Below are 17,943 nucleotides of genomic sequence, written 5' to 3' on the forward strand. Positions count from 1 at the left end.
AGATGGAGTACGAAGCCCACATTGAATGGCGCAAAGCCAATGAGCCTGGGTATGCATTGAAGTGCAAGGAGAGACAACACCGTCGTGCCATCCGCAACAGTCAGGGCAAGTCAGGATGCGCCATCCCCATTGTCGCGCCCGTCATCGAGACCAAGACGCAAGGCTGACAAACGGCGGAGCTTGGATGTCATGGCGAAGAACGAGCTATTCATGTGGCAAAAGTAATGAAGAGAAACATTGATTTGGATCGGCCGGTTTGCCGAGAGTATGGTGCCATCACCGGGGCCATTGTTCATTGCTTTTCAGAAATAGATGATTACATATCCGGTTCACTCGAGTTGGCATGGTTTGATTGTGTCTTTTTATGCTCCGCTTCTTCAGAGGTTTCAAATGAATGTTATGACAGGACACCTAGGCCTGCAACCCAGGCAGATTCACGAAGAACCCATTTCTAGGGACTTAGCTCCAGTCATCGCCATTGATTTTGCAGAAAGGCTCGAGCTCGCCCTCGCCAACCTCTCCCGCCTCACAGGGTTTGACACATCCGTTGTAGCGGGTGCAGACGACGCCAACCTTGGCCAGGCAGTAGTTCGACAGCTCGGCGGTGTCTCCATAATTTTGGTTGACGCCCACTGAGGGTTCGATCCAGGTTAGTCGATAGCCATTTCGCCATTGTTTTCACACTTTGCGGGCATTGTGCCTCGAGACTTGGGGTTGTCACTCACCAACTGTGCCTTGGATGCCAACAAAGTTGGTAATGTTGACGTGGCGCTGAAACTGCTGGCTGCAGTTACCGCAGGAGCGGTAGAACTTGCCGTACTTGTTGGCGTAGAAGCCGTCAATGTGAAGCCAGCCCTCGCCTGAAAGATGTGGTCATCGTTAGCATCCCATCCCATGTTCACGGGCTGCGAGGTTGAAAGAGGTAGGAAGGAGGGAGGGAGGGGGGGAGGAAGAGATGAGGAGATCGACTGACCGTTGTGCTGGAAGACCTTGTCGCTGGCCTCGCGGGCGCCGCCGCCGCGGACGTAACGCGGGCCGGCGCCCTTGAAGGTGGCGGCGTCCTCGCAGACGTCGTCCCACCAGACGTTCTCAATGGTGCAAGGCCCGCGGCAGTGGACGCCCTCGGCCTGTGCGGGGCCGATGATGGCGTTGCGCAGCGTGGCGCCTGGCTCGAGGATGAAGACGGCGGCGGCCTCGTCCTGCTCCTTCTGGCCGCTGCAGTCGCCGGGGCTGCCCTTGCGGTCGAAGAGGGCCATGCGGCCGTCGAAGACGGCGCCGGCCGGGATGACCGACGCTGTCGGGTATGAGGTGCTGCCCGTCGGCGTCGGCCAGACTGTGTTGACAGCCGGGTGAGGGCACGAGACGCCGCCGGAGGCCTGCCACTTGATGGTGCTGGTCGTGACGCGGGTTGTGCGGGTCGTGCTCGTCGTGCGGGTCGTCTGGCCCGCGGCCGACGACGCCAGGAGCAGCAGAGTGCCGAGGAGGGAGAGCTGTGTCATTTTTCTTCCGTCGTGGTCTTTGCCGTGGTGTTGCCTCTTGGTGTATCTCTGTGTGTTGATATGTTGATGGGTGCCATCCGGGGCGGGCTCCTGGCGACACAGAGAGCTCTCATTATATCGGCTTGCGTCTTCCCAGCTCAGACGCCTGGTCAGCATGCTGTTCTCCGCTCGAAAAGCCGCTTGGCACTCCTAGTCGTGGCACATAATTCTTCCGGCGGAGGAGTATACTGTCTGGCGATACAGCTGCAACATCACCCCCTTTGGCAGGTCAGGGTCCCGCGCAGAGCAGCGATCCTACTGCTTCCAACGCGGAGAACCTGGATCCGGCAAGGGCTTGTTGGCGGGATCACAACCTGGCCCCAGGTCGGCGTTGTGCAGGGAGGGCGGGCATGCATGGGCGCGAACTTCCTATTCCAACGACAAGGCGCTGTTCCTCCACCAACCGGGTGATCCATGGGTCTTTGGAGGGGTGGCGGGTCGGATCGCCGGGCTTCGGTACATCTCTCCAAGGGCGTAGATCGATGCAGTTGACGGCACATGGTGGCTGATGGGAACCCCGCAATATTGATCGGGAAAACAAGCTTCTCTTGTTGCTTAAAACAAGGATCGGAGATTGCTTGAGCTCGCTTGCCTTGGTGCAGGGCCCTTGGCGGGAGGTCCCTCTTGAAGCATCGATGAGCAGCACCCTGCATGGGTCTCTGGTCGCAACGCCGGTGCAGTGCAGGACACTGAATGCTCCAATGTTGCCATTTTTACTGTATCAGGTTGATGACCACATTGGTGCCTCGATGCCCTGCGATGTAGTTAGATCCAGAGCCATACTTGGTTAGAAAGACAAAAAGGCCCAGGCATGCTAGCGCGCATCAACTCTGTCGTGAGAGCAAAGGTTCGTAATCACAGAGAGAGCCATTCAAGAGTGGTCAGTACCAAAGACAACCACACCCAAGGGTGATTTCAGTCTGGCCAAGGAACCAACTCTGCTAAGGGGTTCGCCAGGCCTCTGGAGACTTACCAGGGTCTCGATTCAGGTACACGGCAGAGACCCGCGGCAGTCATCGATCATACTGTCCCATTCATTCCGTGGTTGCTACAGCGCAAGTAAAGTCTATGCTAAGTCTGGTATCACATTTCCATTTTGTACTCACATCTCCCATGGCCGCAACGTCCTCCCGTGTTACACGTGGCGGCCCTCGTCCTGGTCCCAAAGCCTCAAGCGTCTAAGCATCCTTGCTCAGCTCGATGCCGTAGGCTCGCAGCGCCGTACCGGCGAACAGCTCGGCCTGGTCCTCAGGGTCCATGGTGGCCATGTAGCACATTCGCTCGACGAGTAGTTTCCACTTGCGCCAGGAGGCGTCGTCGACGGCGCCGCCGTCGCGCACGGTGCAGACGGGCCAGTCGGAGGCGAACATGGTGCGGCGCGGCCCAAAGGTGGCGAGGACGATGCCGAGCCAGGCAAAGAGGGCCTCGAAGATGGCGTCGGGCGGCTGGGAGGACAGCGACGGGGCCATCTCGGCGAAGCCGCCCGAGAGCTTCATGTAGGTCTTGTCGCACTTGGAGAGGGAGTACATGGCGTTGCGCCAGTGCTGGAAGGATGGGTCGGCCGTGTTGATGACGGTCAGGTCGGGCTTGCAGAGGTGGTTGACGATGACGGTGACCTTTTCGTCGTCGGGGACGTCCTTGTGGGCGAGCTGGATCATGATGAGGGCGTCCTCGAGCTGCTGCTTGCCGCGGCGGTGCTGGTCGACGCCGAGGTCAAAGGTGAGACCGCGGCGGCCGAGCAGCTGGAGCGAGCGCACAAAGTCGTACTCGATGCCCGTGCCGTGGGGCTTGTCTTGGAGGAGGTAGCGCACGCCGCGGATCTTGGGCCAGGCGACGGGGCCGGCGACTTCCTGGACGCGGTCGAGGTAGCGGTCGAGGACTTCGGGCCCGGAGGGCAGGGGGGCCCAGGGGACGATGCCCAGGCACAGGGAGGCGTCGGCGGCCGAGTGGCCCTCGCCCTCGCGCGGCGTGCCCTCGGCGATGCGGCGGAGCCAGGCGACCTCGGCGAGGGGGCCCTCCCAGCCAGACCCGTCGGCGGCGCCGCTGGCGAGGTCGTGCTTGCGGTCGGTCTCAAGGAAGATGAAGCCCTTGAGGTTGGACGGGTTGCCCGTGGCGGCACGGTATTCGTCCACGGAGCGTTGCGCGGCGATGGGGTTCTCGGCGGTGGCCCAGGCGAGCGAGTCGACTTCGGAGGAGGGGTAGAGGTGGATGTGGGAGTCGATGATGGGGTAGTCGGCCATGATGACGGTTCGCAGTTGGCTTTTCGCAATTGTATCCAGGTACTTCAGTCGTAGTAGGTTTTCGGGATGATGTCCCAGTAGAGATTGGCAAGAATCGAGGTCGGTGGGAGGCAGGTTTGTGGTGATGTCGAACGCGTGAGAGTCTGAAACATCTTCAAATGGCGGCGGGGTATTCCTATTCCTTCTTCCTTCTTCCAACGGAGGTGAGCTGCCTGCCTGTATGCTCCTTCTCGCCCACCCCCGAACCGACGGGATAGAGCAACTGGTCCCTGAAACTCGCAGCTACCCCGCCAAATTATTGGCCCAACCTACCCCGTCATGCCCGTCTGGTCTGTCCAGTGGGAGGGAAGTGACGTTGGGGTTCCACAGCATCTGTTCTTGGTGCCACAACCCCCCTTTGCTTTCTCCCGAAACCCGAGCTCGTGATGGTTTGGCTGTGAAAGAGCACGTAATACCCAAGACGCCGGGAATGCATCAGAGAATACACCACGAAACATAGCAAGAATGCTCACAAGCAATTGAGAACCCCTCCATGCGAGTCTCCTCACCCGGTGCATCCAGACAAGCAACACCGCCATGATCCTTGCATTACGACCCGGTCACCGCCTGCCTCTCTGTTCACACACATCTGTACCCATGCCAAGCGACCCTGCACGCCAGTACTACTGAGCAGTAGCCGACGGCAGAGACTTGTCACTTCACACTGTTTTGGTAGACCGAGACTCCTACTGTTCAGCAGCTCCATCACGCCGTTCTATTTACCTGCACCTAGGCTCTGAAAACCGTCAGCTTCGTACAGCGTCTTGAGCGTCAAGACCCAACCGTCGAGCTAGTACAGCACCTGGCCTCCAATAACACGTCCAGATCTACAGTGCTCCACTGAGATACCCGACGGCAATATACTACCACACCACAACTACACCACGGCGAGTTCATATCTACATCACCCATGGCAAATGACACGCATAGATTCAAACGTCATCTATTGAGGGCGGCAACTTGCATCTTGACTCTTGCTTCGCCCAAGGGAGGAACCGGCTTGCTCAGACTTTCCCACCGTCCAGTCGAGGCCAGCTACTTGTATCAATTTCCCACCCGCGAACCGAGGAGGGAGCAGCGCGCTTTCGCCCGAACATGCTCAAGCCTCTTCCCGTCGCATTATCCACCCTGGAGTCACGGTTCCGCAGGTCTCCCCCTTCCGATGGACCGACCATTGCTCAACCTTGCTCAGGCTGGGCGGGGACCAGTCACCGGAAGACGGAAGGACCTGACGAAAAGCTCCACTGTCAGTCGGGTAACCAAAAACCGACGTTGATGATTGTTTTCGAAAAAATAACGACGTGATCGTCACGCCGCCGGCGGTCCCCCCTTCGTCCTGTCGGAAACGACAGGACCGACGGGAAACCACCGGCGACGCGGGGTCGCAGCATCGACCCACTTGTAGCGAGGGCGCCAGGACAACCGGCAAGCCCCGAGGACCAGCTCGGGGGCGGAACCGCTGCCGACGACACCTCTGTGGATGACGTGGGCGGGCGAGCATCAGGCCGCCCAGCGCGTCCCTTGTATCCTCTGTCGAGGTCAAGGCGCGTGGGGAGAGGGCGGAGTGCGTCGCCCGCAGCGAGTAAGGGAATGTACAGCCGGGGAAGGGGCTTTTTCTCTCATGTGTGTGTGCGTGTGTGCGTGATTGCGTGTGTGCTTCCGGCACCTCCGGCGTCCTCTGTCACAGCGTCTCGTGCATCGTTTAGCGGACGACGATGCCGTTGCGGCGAGAGCCGGAGGCGGAGACGGAGTGCTTCTTGTACGACGCGGGCTCGACCTCGTACTCGTCATCCTCGGAGATGGAGGAGGAACAGTCGGAGCTCGAGTCGCCGTAGCCGCAGCGGTCGCCGCCACAGTCGATCTTGACGCGCTCGCCCTTGCGGGTGATGCCGTAGCGCTCGCAGGTGCAGGAGCTGACGTCGGAGCCGGGTGTCGAGTAGCCAGACAGGGACGACGAGGGGCTGGAGCTGTCAGAGCGGTAGGACAGGGACGAGCCGGTGGAGGAGACGGGCGAGTTGCTGAAGTCGGTGACCATGTCGTCCTCATCAAAGCCGGCAGCGCCGAAGCGGGCGGTCAGCTCGTCGATGGTCTCGTCGTCGCAGTAGTCGGCGTCGAGAATGTGACGGGTGGCGTGGGGCGACATGGGCTTGGGAGCCTTGATCTGCGAGGTCGACAGGGGGCGGCCCTTGGGGATGTCGACGGACAGGCCCGAGGCGCGGTGGCGCGAGGAGCGGTGCTCGCGGGACCTCTCCTTGTCCTTGCTGGAGGAGGACGAAGAGCTGTGGCGAGACGACGAGGAGGAGGAGCTCTTGTGGGACGAGGAGTGCGATGACCTGGACGAAGACTTGGATGAGGACGAAGAAGACTTGTGGGAGCGGGAAGAACCGTCGGTGGGGACGTCGAGGATGTTCAGGGCGCGGCCAGTGGTGGGCTCAACGGTGGACGTGACGCTGGGGTTGTGGGCGACGTGGTAGCCGTCAATGATGTAGTAGTACCAGTAGCGTTGACCGGGCTCGAGCGTGGAGCCCTGGAACTTGAAGGTGCCCTTCCAGGAACCGGACTTGGAGGACGTCTTGTCCTTGGAGAGGGGAAGCTGGCCGACGTAGTTGTCCCAAGAGCCGAGAAGGTGGACGGTCTTGACACCTGAAGAGACGCGGAGAGAGAAAGAGAGTTGAATGGCAGACATTTTCGCTGGTGATTTGACTATGTCGAAACTGCGGGATGAGTGTATTTTCTGGTGTTGAAGATGTGTCGAGCAAGAAACTCCAGGTTTCGTTGATTAGTTGTTTGGGGTGGTGGTGATTAGACGATGCAGACAGAAATCATGGGGGCACAAAAAAAGTGTTGGTTTGAGGAACAAAATAAAGTCTCTCTTGACACCAGTTGACCGGCAACTCTGCTTGATGGTTGTGAGTTGGTGTTGGCGGTTTGGCGTGTTGTTTGTTGGATTAGAGACGATGAGGGTAGAGGCCAGCTCTGGAGAACAAAAAACGAACCACAAGGGGAAAGGGGAGGAGACACAACGAGAACCTGAAATTAGAGATTTGGAAGCTTGCTACAGGAGAGAAAAAGAGGAAAGGAAGGGCAAGTTGGTTGGGAAGGCTATGGGTTATATGGTAGGCCATCGATCACGGCCCGCAGGCGAGGGCCCGGCAACAGAGGTCGACAACGATGAGTGTGGTACGCTTCCATGGCGGCCACCCCTCGGCGTCCTTTCTCCTTGGTTCCCGTGTTTGTCACAACGAGCTACATGGGCTGTCCCGTCCGATGGAAGCATGCGAATTGGGGTGGAGCGGCACAAGAGCCCGTCACTTGAGGGGCTGACCCAATGAGGAGGCCATCGAGGGCACCACAAGCTGTGGATGGCGGACAGAAGCAAGTTGCATCACACTGGCGGTCGACTGGGGCGACGGCATGTGCGTGTGTGCTCATCTCTCCGGGCGGGCCCTCCGTCCATCCATCCAGAGCAACCAGAGGCGAGGAGACAGGGAAGACGGCGCCGGGTTGTGCTGACGCCTGGGCCCGCTGGGTGGTGCTCTGTGGTGATGGGGTGGTGATGAGTGGTGCTTTGCGCGGTGCTGAGTACCTGGGCACAAGGTGAGGTTCATCGCGGTACCTCGAGAAAGTGGGGCTCCAGAGACAGACAGAGAGAGAGGGAGAGAAAGCTGCAGGAGCCGGCGGCTACAGAGCTCAAGGCTGTGGGAAAGAGGGGAAAGAGAGAGGGACGGGTCCGGCACTAGGCAGGTGTCGGCGGTCGTTGGGCGTCTATGATGGCATCGTGATTGGCTGTTCGCCTACACGACACCCCTGGTCTGTGGCCAGGCCGCCTATCAGCCATCACGCGGCATGCGCCAATGAGACGTTGTTGCTGCCCTCGACTCGTCTGCGCTGTGGCTGGCGACCTGTACTGTGGCCCTCCACAAGCACAAGGTCTCTATCGCTCGCTGCCTGTATCCTGCTGGCGTGCTGTGGAGCCACGATCTGGCAACTCGGGCAAACAGGTTGACGACGACGACGACTGCGAACCACGGCGCCAATGCGCGCCATTCTCCTTCCCTTTGTGCTCATTGCCGAGTGGCTTACGCCTGCACCCTGGCACATATTGACTGACTGCGTCACGAACGGTGATCAGGTCCCATGCCGCCGCCGGGCCGCTTCTCATTGGAAGCACCACGACACCCACTATCACTATGCAGCTCGTCAGTGCTGGAGCGGCACGACGATCGCACGAGTCGGAGCATGAGATGAGATCGAGGTTCCCACGTCCCTTTGTTATCGAATGGCACCTGGGTATCTGGTTCAGCTCACACCATAGGTAGGCAGAATGTGCTCGCTGTGTATCTCTTTACCACGCGCAAGACAGTCGACCAGGAAGTCAGGCATTGGGGGTTCTGACAGGTCCTGTCGCCCCACGTACGGAGCACGGACAAACTAATAATAGCATGCTGGTACCCAGCTTGGCACCATGCTGATCGTCGGTCGAGGCTGGTGAGCGGTCGTGGTGCTGGGAAAGCTGCTGCCACTCGGCCACTTCAGAGCGACCCCCCTCTTTCATCGGACCACGACGGATATGCATTCACTTGACCAGCCTGCCATGGATCGCATGTCTGTCTTCTCCCCACCACCATCCCAGCTGAAGAAAGGGAGAATGAGTGATCTATTGATTTTTCGGTTTTGGCTCAACTGGTCTAGGTGCAAGGTGTGCCGTCCGGCTTCATGCAGACCATGACCGTTAGCCCCGGCGGGTATGTGAGCTTCGTCACACGGCACCGAAGCACCCAGTGATGGCCACCGTTCGAAGGCGATCCACTTTCAGCGCAACCGAACCAACTGCGAGTGTCGGTGTCGACCTGGCGTGACGGAGAAACGAGTGCCTGCGTCAATGTCGTCGATCTCCACACGGGCACGATCGGCTGTTGAGATGCAGCTGGGAGAGTCATGGGAACCAAGAGGTTTACTGAGACGTGGTCGAGTCGATCCTCCGAGGCCGAGAAAGAGGAGTCCGCTGGCCACGGCCTTGCTCGAAGATGAAGAAGAAAATGGGGGGTAGAAGGCAGAGACTATCAAGGACAGTAGGAGTCTAGATACACTTGAGAGACTTCGTTCTCCAGCAACGAGGTAGCTATAGCCAGCATTTGGCCCGAACTTTCTGATGATGTCACGGGAATGCCTGCACGGCTTCCGATGGTCACAATGATCTGCAGCAGAATTTTCACACCAGCAGAGAAAGGGGCACCACTGGATTGTCGATATACTGGGCTGGTGATAGATGCGGCATCGAGCTTGGCCTTCATTGCAACCCACAGATCCAACTAGTCACGTGACCTCGCGTCTCACCACGCGACGACGCAAACCCCTGACCGACTCCATCGTCAATACCACGACGCGTCTGGCCGATCGACCTTCTAAGCTCAGTTAGCCAGGTCCGCCAGTGACTCAGAACTCCAGGCAGCTACGATTGACTTGCATCTTGGCGGGGTTCTCGTATCAGACCGGTAATCAGCCAAGGCGGAGGCGCTCGCATGTCGTACGGTCTTTCCAGATAGAAAGTAAAGTTGAGATCGCACGCTACTCGACAGCACGCTCCGACCAACAACGGACATCGTACAGCAATATAGACGCTTGAAGACTATACCATCCAGTCTGTGACGAAACCCTCCATGCCACATAGCTCAAGATGGACCCCCTCGACCTCTACGCAGACGACAATCTCGTCACCGCCGCAGCGGCCTACGTAAAAGACTACATGTCTAACTACGATGCCTCTCACGACTGGTCGCACATACTCCGCGTCCTCGCCCTCGCCCACAGGATTTACAACGACCCCACCACCAACACCATCGCAGCCAGCAAGCCGGCCCTCTCCCTCCGCAAAATCACCCTCGCCGCCCTCCTCCATGACGTCGGCGACAAGAAGTACCTCCAGCCAGGTCAAGACCACACGCGCCTCGTCCATGACGTCCTCCTCGAGCGTGGCGCCCCGGAAGCCCTGGCCGCCGAGATTCAGACCATCTGCCTCGGCGTCAGCTACTCCTCCGAGGTCAAGGACCCGAACGCCGTTGTCGCCCTGCTCGCGCGCGTCCCGGAGCTCGCCGTCGTGCAGGACGCCGACCGGCTCGATGCCATCGGCGCCGTCGGCATGGGCCGCTGCTTCACCTTTGGCGGCGCCAAGGGCGGGGGCCGGGGTCTCCAGGGGGCGATAGACCACTTTGAGGAGAAGTTGCTGCGGATCGAGGGCATGATGAAGACGGAGGCTGGCAGGCGCCTGGCGGCCGAGCGGACAGAGAGGCTGAGGGTTTTCGAACAGTGGTGGAGGGACGAGACGGCGTAGCGACGTCTTCTGGCGAAAGGCGGGTAGGTGGGCGGCGTCTCGCGTCTCTTTGGCCACGTAGATGCAATGCGATACATCTGAAGACAAGAGTTTTGTCTCATCACCCTCTTCGTCACAATACTCGTACTCGATGCTGCTTCATCTCGTCTCAACTGGCCTTGGATTCATCATAGTCGATGCTACTTACGAATACGTGGCTCAAAATTGACTCTTTTCATCAATCTAGACAACCTTGGGTTCTCACATTCATTCTGCAGTGCTCACGACTGGTTGTGTCAGGCTACATTCAACGTGATTGTAATTCGGAATGAAGTCTTCTATGGAATCAGGATGCCTCGCCGGAAACCTTGCCCCATGTAGAGCCGAAACGCCCTGCATCCTGACTGGCCAAGTAGCCATGCCTCTAAATCCTGGAACGCCGCAGCAGTATGTGCATCTATTCAAGACACCTCTGGCAACACCGTGCGAAAGGGCCAACCAAATGTCGAGTATTATGTATTAAAGTATTACAAAGTAGGTGGATTGTAAACGAGTCCCAATCGAGCTCAGAGGAAGTAGACGGCTGCCACCAACGCGAGGGCTAGGGCACCAACACCGTTCCGAGCCGCGCCAGCAGTGGGAACAGAGTCGGGAGGGGTGTTCGTGCTCGTGCCCGTTGGCCTGACGGGAACGTTGGTGGCGTTGTTGTGAACGCTTGTGGGATATGGTGTGTCGTTGGGGGGTGTGGGGAGGTAAGACGGGTTGGTGCCGTTTGTAGGGCGAGGATGAGGCGGGAAGTGCTTGGTGTTGGTAGGGTAAGGCACTGGAGGATACAGTCTGGTGCTGTTGCCATGGTGGTACACGGAGGTGCTGGCGCAGTCGCTTGTTGTTGACGGTACGTTGGGGGCTGTCGTGGTAGTAGTGCTGTTGCTGCCGGAACCTGACTGCTTGCATTGGTCGGCGGGCAGAGTAAATGGCTTGGAGCCGTCCTCTGGGTAGACGATGCAGTTCTTCTCGCAGGCAGCGTCACCCGCGGTCTCGGACGTCTGGAAACAGAGAGCGGGGTTGACGCCGATAGGTGGCTGACCGGCGAGGTTGTTGGTGCATCGCCCGGGCTGCCCGATGGAGGCACCGTTACACCGGATTATGATATCAGTCCCCAGAGAGTCACCGGCGCAGTATGCAACATTCGGCGCAGCACAGGTGTAGACACCAGTTGTCTCGTTACTGTAGGGCATTAGTCATGACAGCAAGGCGCGAAATAAAGGGTGGAACGTACTATGTGACTTGAGCCGTGGCCAAGGCCGAGGCGGCGAGGATAATGGAAGCAGCAGCCTTCATTGTGCAAATTGTTCTACTGGCACAACGGTGTAGGGAGGGGGCGGTGGGATAGAGTGAGTGAGTGATCACTTGTAGGTCGGTTGAGGAAACCCTAAGGTCGATTGGTGAAAGTGATTGTTGGTGTTGGTGCTGGTGCTGTGCAACATGTGAGGTGTGTCAAGCGGACACAACTTGGCTCTATATACTATGTAGCGAGGCCGCGAGAAGCCTCCAGCCCGGAAGCAGTGGTGGCGTAGGTAAGACTGAGCCATGTTCACTGTGGTCAGCAGAAGCATTGGACGGCCACCCCGGTTGGAGGAGGAAGCGTCGTCGTAAGGCGATGATCTCCCGTGTCGGGTCGTTTTCGCCGATGGATTTCTGCAAGGCACGCGCTACCGCTGGTCTCGGTAACCACTGACGTGACAGGTTTAGACCAGCTGTGGGACAAATATGGATACGAGCTGGCTGACGGGAGGCCATCGTATGCCTACCTCAGCCGGCGACGGCCGAGTGGTGTTCCTTTGTGGCGGCACAAGGTCACGCCGGATCGGGGCTTAGCGCACTTTCTTCCATTTTTACCCACGCTTCTACTTCATCAGTTTAGTCGACCCAGACAGCTGGTGAATACCCATGTGGCTAGACAAGTGAAGTGCAGAAAGGCAAGAAGTTGTCGAGGACAAAAGTGACACCACCAATTTCTTTTTTTGTGCCGCTTGCGGAATGATCATAGTCCTGGTAGCCAGGGTTTGAGGTCAACGGGAACATGCTTGTCATTGTAAAAGCTGGACCGTTGCCCTTTCGAGGCTGAGACAAGGAAACCGATGGGACTTGATCGTCAAAATCCAAGCCACAATCGATGGGGCGCTCTCTGGCTGATGACGAATGGTGGTGCTGTGGATGACTGGGCCCAAGTGCCGTACTGCCAAATGTCGTGTGCGTAGCTTGGAGGCCCCCCCCAAAACACGAGAGTCGCGGCCCAGTACGTCAGAGGCAGCAACGGGCTGAAGGCCCCATCATTGTCGCCTCCGCCCCATGGCGAGAGGTCTGAATCACGCGAAGCCTGTTAGTAACTTCCGACTGGGTGGCGCTGCGGCGGACATAATCGTCAGAATACTCTCCGGATCGATCGTGTCGGGGTTCGGATTCTGGCGGAAGGCGGAGTGGGCTGAGTTTGCAATAGCACGGTGCTCTAGCACCGGCGAAAGACTCGGTCGCTCGTGAATGACGGAAATAGAAACTCGGCCAAGGAAGGTTGTTGCGGATGATTCAGCTGCAGCACTGGCTTCCTTGTCGCCCGTGAACACGGCTGCAACGATGGAATCTCGATGTTCCAGATACAGGCGATTGTTTCCAGGACGATCTGATTGCGACAAGGCCTTTCTCAACACGCAACATTCCAGCGGACAGCGTCGTCCCTGGTTGCGTGCAATCTGCACGCGGCATGGCTTACAGGCAAGCTGCCAGTCTAGAACGTTGGCTTGTTAGGCAGACAATAGACTACAGAGAAGAGGGATGTCGGAAGGGCCCAATCCTGGCACTCGGCGCGCTGTGGACCCTCACAAACGGGTGCAACAATCAAGAAACTAGCCAAGCAACTGTCACGACGGCAGGCAAAGTCTTGCGCATGGGCTAATGGGGATTGGGACAGTGAATGCTTACGACGCAAAGCAACGCCTGCTGTAAGGTTTGTCAAGAGGAGGGGATGTGTGGCCGCGCGGGACAAACCGTGCCTCTCTCACGGAGCCACCTAGCTCAGGTAATAGCGCAGCCCCTTTGGCGTGGTGAGGGGGTTGGACCAGTCTGGTCGGCGGACGCGGGGAGCCGGCGTGGTTAGAAAGTCGGAGGCTGGGAGGCTCGCCTACCTGCCCACCCAGTGTTGAGCTTGCTGGGCCTAGAGCTTATTTGACATCTGATTCGTTCAACAGCGCAGAATGCATATGTCGGGCGTGCAGGCTTGTCTGAAGAGAAAAGCAGGTCGGCAGGTATTCCGCCGTCTCGTTGGTCAACTAATGGTGATGGCGCTGGTACCGGTGCATCCAAAGTCGAGGCCACTGCAAGGCCGCTGTCCTCCTGCATGGAGCTGGCGCAGCATGACTCTGCGGACCACCCACTGTGGTGCTTTTGTTCAAGAACAAGGGAGTACAAGGTAGCACCGACGGAGGACGGTCCTAAAGGAGAGGGCGGTATTCCAGAAACGAGTTGCAACGGCAAATGCGCGTCGCAACAGTCGAAGCCAGGTCGGGAAGAAGTCGGTCTAGGAGTCTGTCTGTGGTAGCGCCCTGTATCGTGGTCAGGGAGACTGGTTCATCGACCAAACTGTACGGAGTCTTATGCCAAGAAATATTGTACAGGTTTGGTAGGAGTCTGGTAGCGGGACTTGGGATGAATTCTGGAAGGCAGGAAAGGATGGACCATGCTTGCCATGCTCGGGGTGGGAGCGATGGCAGGAAGGATGGACCCCCAACTGCACATCGCCGTCCTCTATTGGGCCCCTCCTTCCAAGGCCATCCCTTCAAAGCCCGCCCCTCGCCCCCAGTGCCCGCCCGCCTGCCGCCCGCCCCTCCCCTTCCAGGCTACCCACTTGTCATCATGACTGCAATTGCCAGGGCATTGCCCAGATCAGCCAGACAAGTCAGACAGCACCCCCGAAGCTGCTACCACATTTGTCGTTCTTCTTGATCCAGCAAACTCGACTTGTCGTACAGGTGGTTCACATGGAAGTGTGTGTCTGCGTCCCTGTCCTCCCCCTCGCTTCCTGCCAATCAAGCCGTCCCTTTGCCTCGTCCAGCTGTTGCCTCGAACACCTCGGACACTTGCACGCCTTCGCGATCAACGACATGACGCACTGCCAGTAGAAGCAAGCGCTTTGTTTCCCTCGAGTCCAAGAGACACGGCAACTAGTATAAGCCCTCACGCGGCCTTTTAGCGGGACCCTGACGTCGAATCCTCGCCCTGCTGCGGCCGAACCAACCACAAAGGGCGTCATCCCTACACTGGAAATCGTCCTTGCTGTTGTGTCTTGCCCACCTTCATCCAACCTTGGTTCTTCGCGAACACGGACAGACCTGCGTCTTGCTCATGGGAGACCGCCATTCTTCCAAGCACATCGACGCGGCACTGGCCTGCTGCACTCCGGCCTGCATTGGGTTTGACTCTGTTGCTTCCTTGCTACCCTCGAGACCGCGATTCGCCTCGAGGGACATTAACCTCGACCACGAAACACTGGCCCTGCCGCTTGTCCACCACATGTCTCAACAAGGAGACCCTTGACGCCTCGCCACAATTATCTTCGCAACAATTTCCGCCGCCCTCGCCGTTCACCTTGCCCTTGTAAATACCCTCTCGCACCTGCTCACCAACGTCCATTTTGCGACAAGCGCGACCCGCGAAGAATAACCGCGTCCCTGGATTGTTCTGCCCAGAATGCGAACAAGAACACGTCTCAGTCTGTCGGCATAATCGCGAGTTACTCGACCGGGTCATGCGCTGACCCTCTTCGCCATCGACATATTACCGAGGCCGCTCGTTATTGTTCCAACCCTCAGCCGACGACAAAATAGCAGTTCCCAGCATGACAGCTGCTGCAAACCTAATATTTTCGCCCACAATGACATCGCGACCTCCAAATCATGATATGACCGAGGAAGAGTTATCAAGACGAAGGAACTTCAAAAAGCACAAGGTGCTCCCCCATCCGTCGAGGCAAAGAGAAAATGCTGGGAGCATAGTCAACGATCAGCGATCTCCGCAAGCAAGGCGTACCCTCAGCTCGAGTGACGCGCAATCACGCAAGAAGACTTCGCAGTCGCCAAACTCGCCTACCCTGAAGCATCAGTCGAGACGTATTCGAAGTGGCCCCGTCATGCCTCCGACCCCCCCCGCCCACTCGCGAACCTCCTCAAGTAGTCACTCCATACAGCTGCACAGCCCGACGGACGCTGCAACACCCTCTCAGAGCCTCGAAAAGGTCTCGACGCATCTCGAAAGACCCACGACCCCCCAGAATCAGCAGAGTCCCCCAACACCTGATGTGACACCCCCTCAACCAGCCACTCGCCCGAAGGCATTGCGGCCCGTCTTTGGTGATCGCTCCATTTCAAAGACTACTACGTCAGAGTCTCGAACCGAGTCCTTTCGAACGGCAAGAGAAGAGCCCTATTCGTCTGAAGATGACTGCAAGTCCACTATACGACCGAGTCTACCATCTCCACGTACATCGCAGACTACTGTTCGGCAGATTTCACAACACAAGGTTAAGAAAGCGTCGCACCCGAGCGGCATCGGACTTGGACTCGACTTTGACCCCAAGACCGACGACAGCCTGACACCGAGAACGAAAGGAGAGTTCATCAAATTTGATGCTGGATGGGAATCGTCCAATGAAGTGGAAAAGGAATGGGACGACAACCTAGGCAGACATGTCATGGTAAGGAAAACGCGCAAAACGCCGGAAACGCCGCATACTCCTCGCCTGAGCGAACATGGAAACGAGGTTTTCGATGATGATCTCATCTCTCCCTCTAATGCCACCAAAGCGCTTCGAGCCGTACCGTTGCATGACAGAATGACGACACATCCCGTTGCCAAACATTCACCCGAAAGAAAGACTGCAAGGTCGAAACCAGCAGCATCGGAAAGCTTTAGCGCCCCAGACCACCGAAGGCTCTCCGGAACGTCTGCAAAGTCGAGTGTGTCCACTGTCGTTGAGGCGATCTTGGTCGACACACCCTCGCCGCCTCAGCGACAACAGACTCTGCGCCATGTGAGGAAACGAGGAACCCTGCGAGATTCACCCTCTGATCAATCACCGGGAAGTTCTGCCCCCAGTTCTGCAATCCGACTCGAGGAAACCAGACAGCACCCACCAGCTAGCCGGCCACCTGATTCACGCCGTGAGAGTCACACGTCTGCAACGACCCACAACTCTATGTCAAGCAACAAAGCTCGCCGCGAGGTGTGGAAAAATGGAGGAATCCCGGTCGTCGTTGTACCTGACCGGAGGTCATCCAATAGGTCCAGCCGTACGCCTTCTCTGAGATCAACGAGCAGCCATCGGACCCGACGCAGTCTGAGTGTAAACTCGGTGCAACGGGTGAATGCTACTAAAAGTCACGACTTAACACCCTTGTTTGACAGGCCTTCCCGCAGACGACGGACCATGTCGGAATCTGACGGATCTGATCAAAGAACTATTGATTATCCTCCTGCCATCCCGGCGAGATCATCATCTCTGTCAGCCCCGACAAGTCGCAACACTTCACGCGCTGGGTCAATGACAGCGGAAAGCCTCAGAGCACACAATGCAGTCCAGCAGCGCTTGACCCCGGAGGACAGAATGGTTTCGACAGATCTGAAAAGCACCCCTTCATTCTTCTCAGCGCAGGAAGACTACATGCATGCTCGTCCAAATTTGCACCGGCCCGACGCCGAGTCGTATAGCGGCAAGAGATTGTCGCACCAGAACACACCTTTTTCAGTCGCTTCCCTGGACACGAATGGAAGTTTTGGAACTGCTGCTGAGGTCTCCGAAGCTCTTGCTGTCAGCATCTACCCTCATCAAAACTCATCTTTGCTCATGGTCCATCACGCAGTGAAGCCAAATGACGATGGTGATGTATTTCAAGACAGAGCTGCCACAGAGAACAATGACTTGGCACCTGAGATGCACGACTCAACCCCAGCAAGACCGAAAATCGTCACAACCTCTCCCGGCGGCTCAGTACCCGTGACACCACCGCAGACACAGCTTGCGCTTGAACAAGTTGACTCACCACTAAAGAATCCACGCGCCCCTCCAGTGCCACCGACGCTTCCAGCTATTCAATTTATCCCTGCCACACCGTCGGGGCTCACGCCATTCCACGAACGCCAGGAGATGCGAGGCAACTACTTTGAGGCGATGGAGGAGGATGAAAAGCCCCCCAAGCGAAGCATGTCTCTGGTGCGGAGGGCATTGCTCCAGCATCGACGCACCTCGGAAGCTTACCCTCCAAGGACGGCTCGGCCTGGATTTCTCACGCGCACCTTATCTCTTTCACGCAGTAACCAAAGGAATGCGAGTACCGAGCCACTTGCTAGGGACTCACCGTACCCGAACATTGACGACCCACCCGCAGATGGTAGCAAGCTGCATCCCTTCTGGCGACCAACCTATGTCGACGACGAAGAAGACGACTACGTTCGAGATATCGATGACGAAGATTACTACTACGAAGCTCATCGCAATCGACCGGGTCCACAACGGAGCTTGAGTGCGCGGATGAAACGGACATTTGCTATCCTCCCGCAGCGCGACCAACATGGCTACCGTTCTTGGTCAGGCGAGGACGGACTCGACCGACGCATTATCCGTCGCACACCGAGCGGTAACTTGCGCGTCGTGCGACGCCGGAAGAGCGCGGAGTCGATCCCGCGCCAGTCCGACCGACCCTACACCTCCGACGGTACCTCTTCTTCGAGGCTTTTATGGCCCGCTCGTGGCCGCCCGAGAGGAGAG

The 17,943-nt window shown here is 57.9% G+C and overlaps 6 protein-coding genes across 6 annotated transcripts; 2 read left to right on the forward strand and 4 right to left on the reverse strand.

Moving 5' to 3' along the window:
- Positions 1-459: 459 nt before the first annotated feature.
- Positions 460-1,499, reverse strand: D7B24_001259 (uncharacterized protein; the record flags this gene model as incomplete). The annotated part of the gene is made up of 3 exons (XM_028635497.1): positions 460-632; positions 726-860; positions 974-1,499. The coding sequence occupies 3 exons, from the start codon at positions 1,497-1,499 to the stop codon at positions 460-462; spliced, it is 834 nt and encodes a 277-aa protein (XP_028492009.1).
- A 1,217-nt stretch (positions 1,500-2,716) lies between these two features.
- Positions 2,717-3,778, reverse strand: D7B24_001260 (uncharacterized protein; the record flags this gene model as incomplete). The annotated part of the gene is made up of 1 exon (XM_028635498.1): positions 2,717-3,778. The coding sequence occupies one exon, from the start codon at positions 3,776-3,778 to the stop codon at positions 2,717-2,719; it is 1,062 nt and encodes a 353-aa protein (XP_028492010.1).
- A 1,741-nt stretch (positions 3,779-5,519) lies between these two features.
- D7B24_001261 (uncharacterized protein) lies at positions 5,520-6,503 on the reverse strand (the record flags this gene model as incomplete). The annotated part of the gene is made up of 1 exon (XM_028635499.1): positions 5,520-6,503. The coding sequence occupies one exon, from the start codon at positions 6,501-6,503 to the stop codon at positions 5,520-5,522; it is 984 nt and encodes a 327-aa protein (XP_028492011.1).
- A 2,991-nt stretch (positions 6,504-9,494) lies between these two features.
- Positions 9,495-10,148, forward strand: D7B24_001262 (uncharacterized protein; the record flags this gene model as incomplete). The annotated part of the gene is made up of 1 exon (XM_028635500.1): positions 9,495-10,148. One exon carries the CDS (start codon positions 9,495-9,497, stop codon positions 10,146-10,148), a length of 654 nt encoding a protein of 217 aa, XP_028492012.1.
- A 545-nt stretch (positions 10,149-10,693) lies between these two features.
- On the reverse strand, positions 10,694-11,468 carry D7B24_001263 (uncharacterized protein; the record flags this gene model as incomplete). The annotated part of the gene is made up of 2 exons (XM_028635501.1): positions 10,694-11,354; positions 11,407-11,468. The coding sequence occupies 2 exons, from the start codon at positions 11,466-11,468 to the stop codon at positions 10,694-10,696; spliced, it is 723 nt and encodes a 240-aa protein (XP_028492013.1).
- Positions 11,469-15,018: 3,550 nt separating this feature from the next.
- Positions 15,019-16,553, forward strand: D7B24_001264 (uncharacterized protein; the record flags this gene model as incomplete). Its single annotated transcript, XM_028635502.1, has 2 exons — positions 15,019-16,209; positions 16,461-16,553. The coding sequence occupies 2 exons, from the start codon at positions 15,019-15,021 to the stop codon at positions 16,551-16,553; spliced, it is 1,284 nt and encodes a 427-aa protein (XP_028492014.1).
- Positions 16,554-17,943: the final 1,390 nt, after the last annotated feature.

The sequence above is a fragment of the Verticillium nonalfalfae genome (genome assembly GCF_003724135.2).
Source record: "Verticillium nonalfalfae strain VnAa140/NRRL 66861 chromosome Unknown scaffold_124, whole genome shotgun sequence".
Lineage (NCBI taxonomy): Eukaryota > Fungi > Ascomycota > Sordariomycetes > Glomerellales > Plectosphaerellaceae > Verticillium > Verticillium nonalfalfae.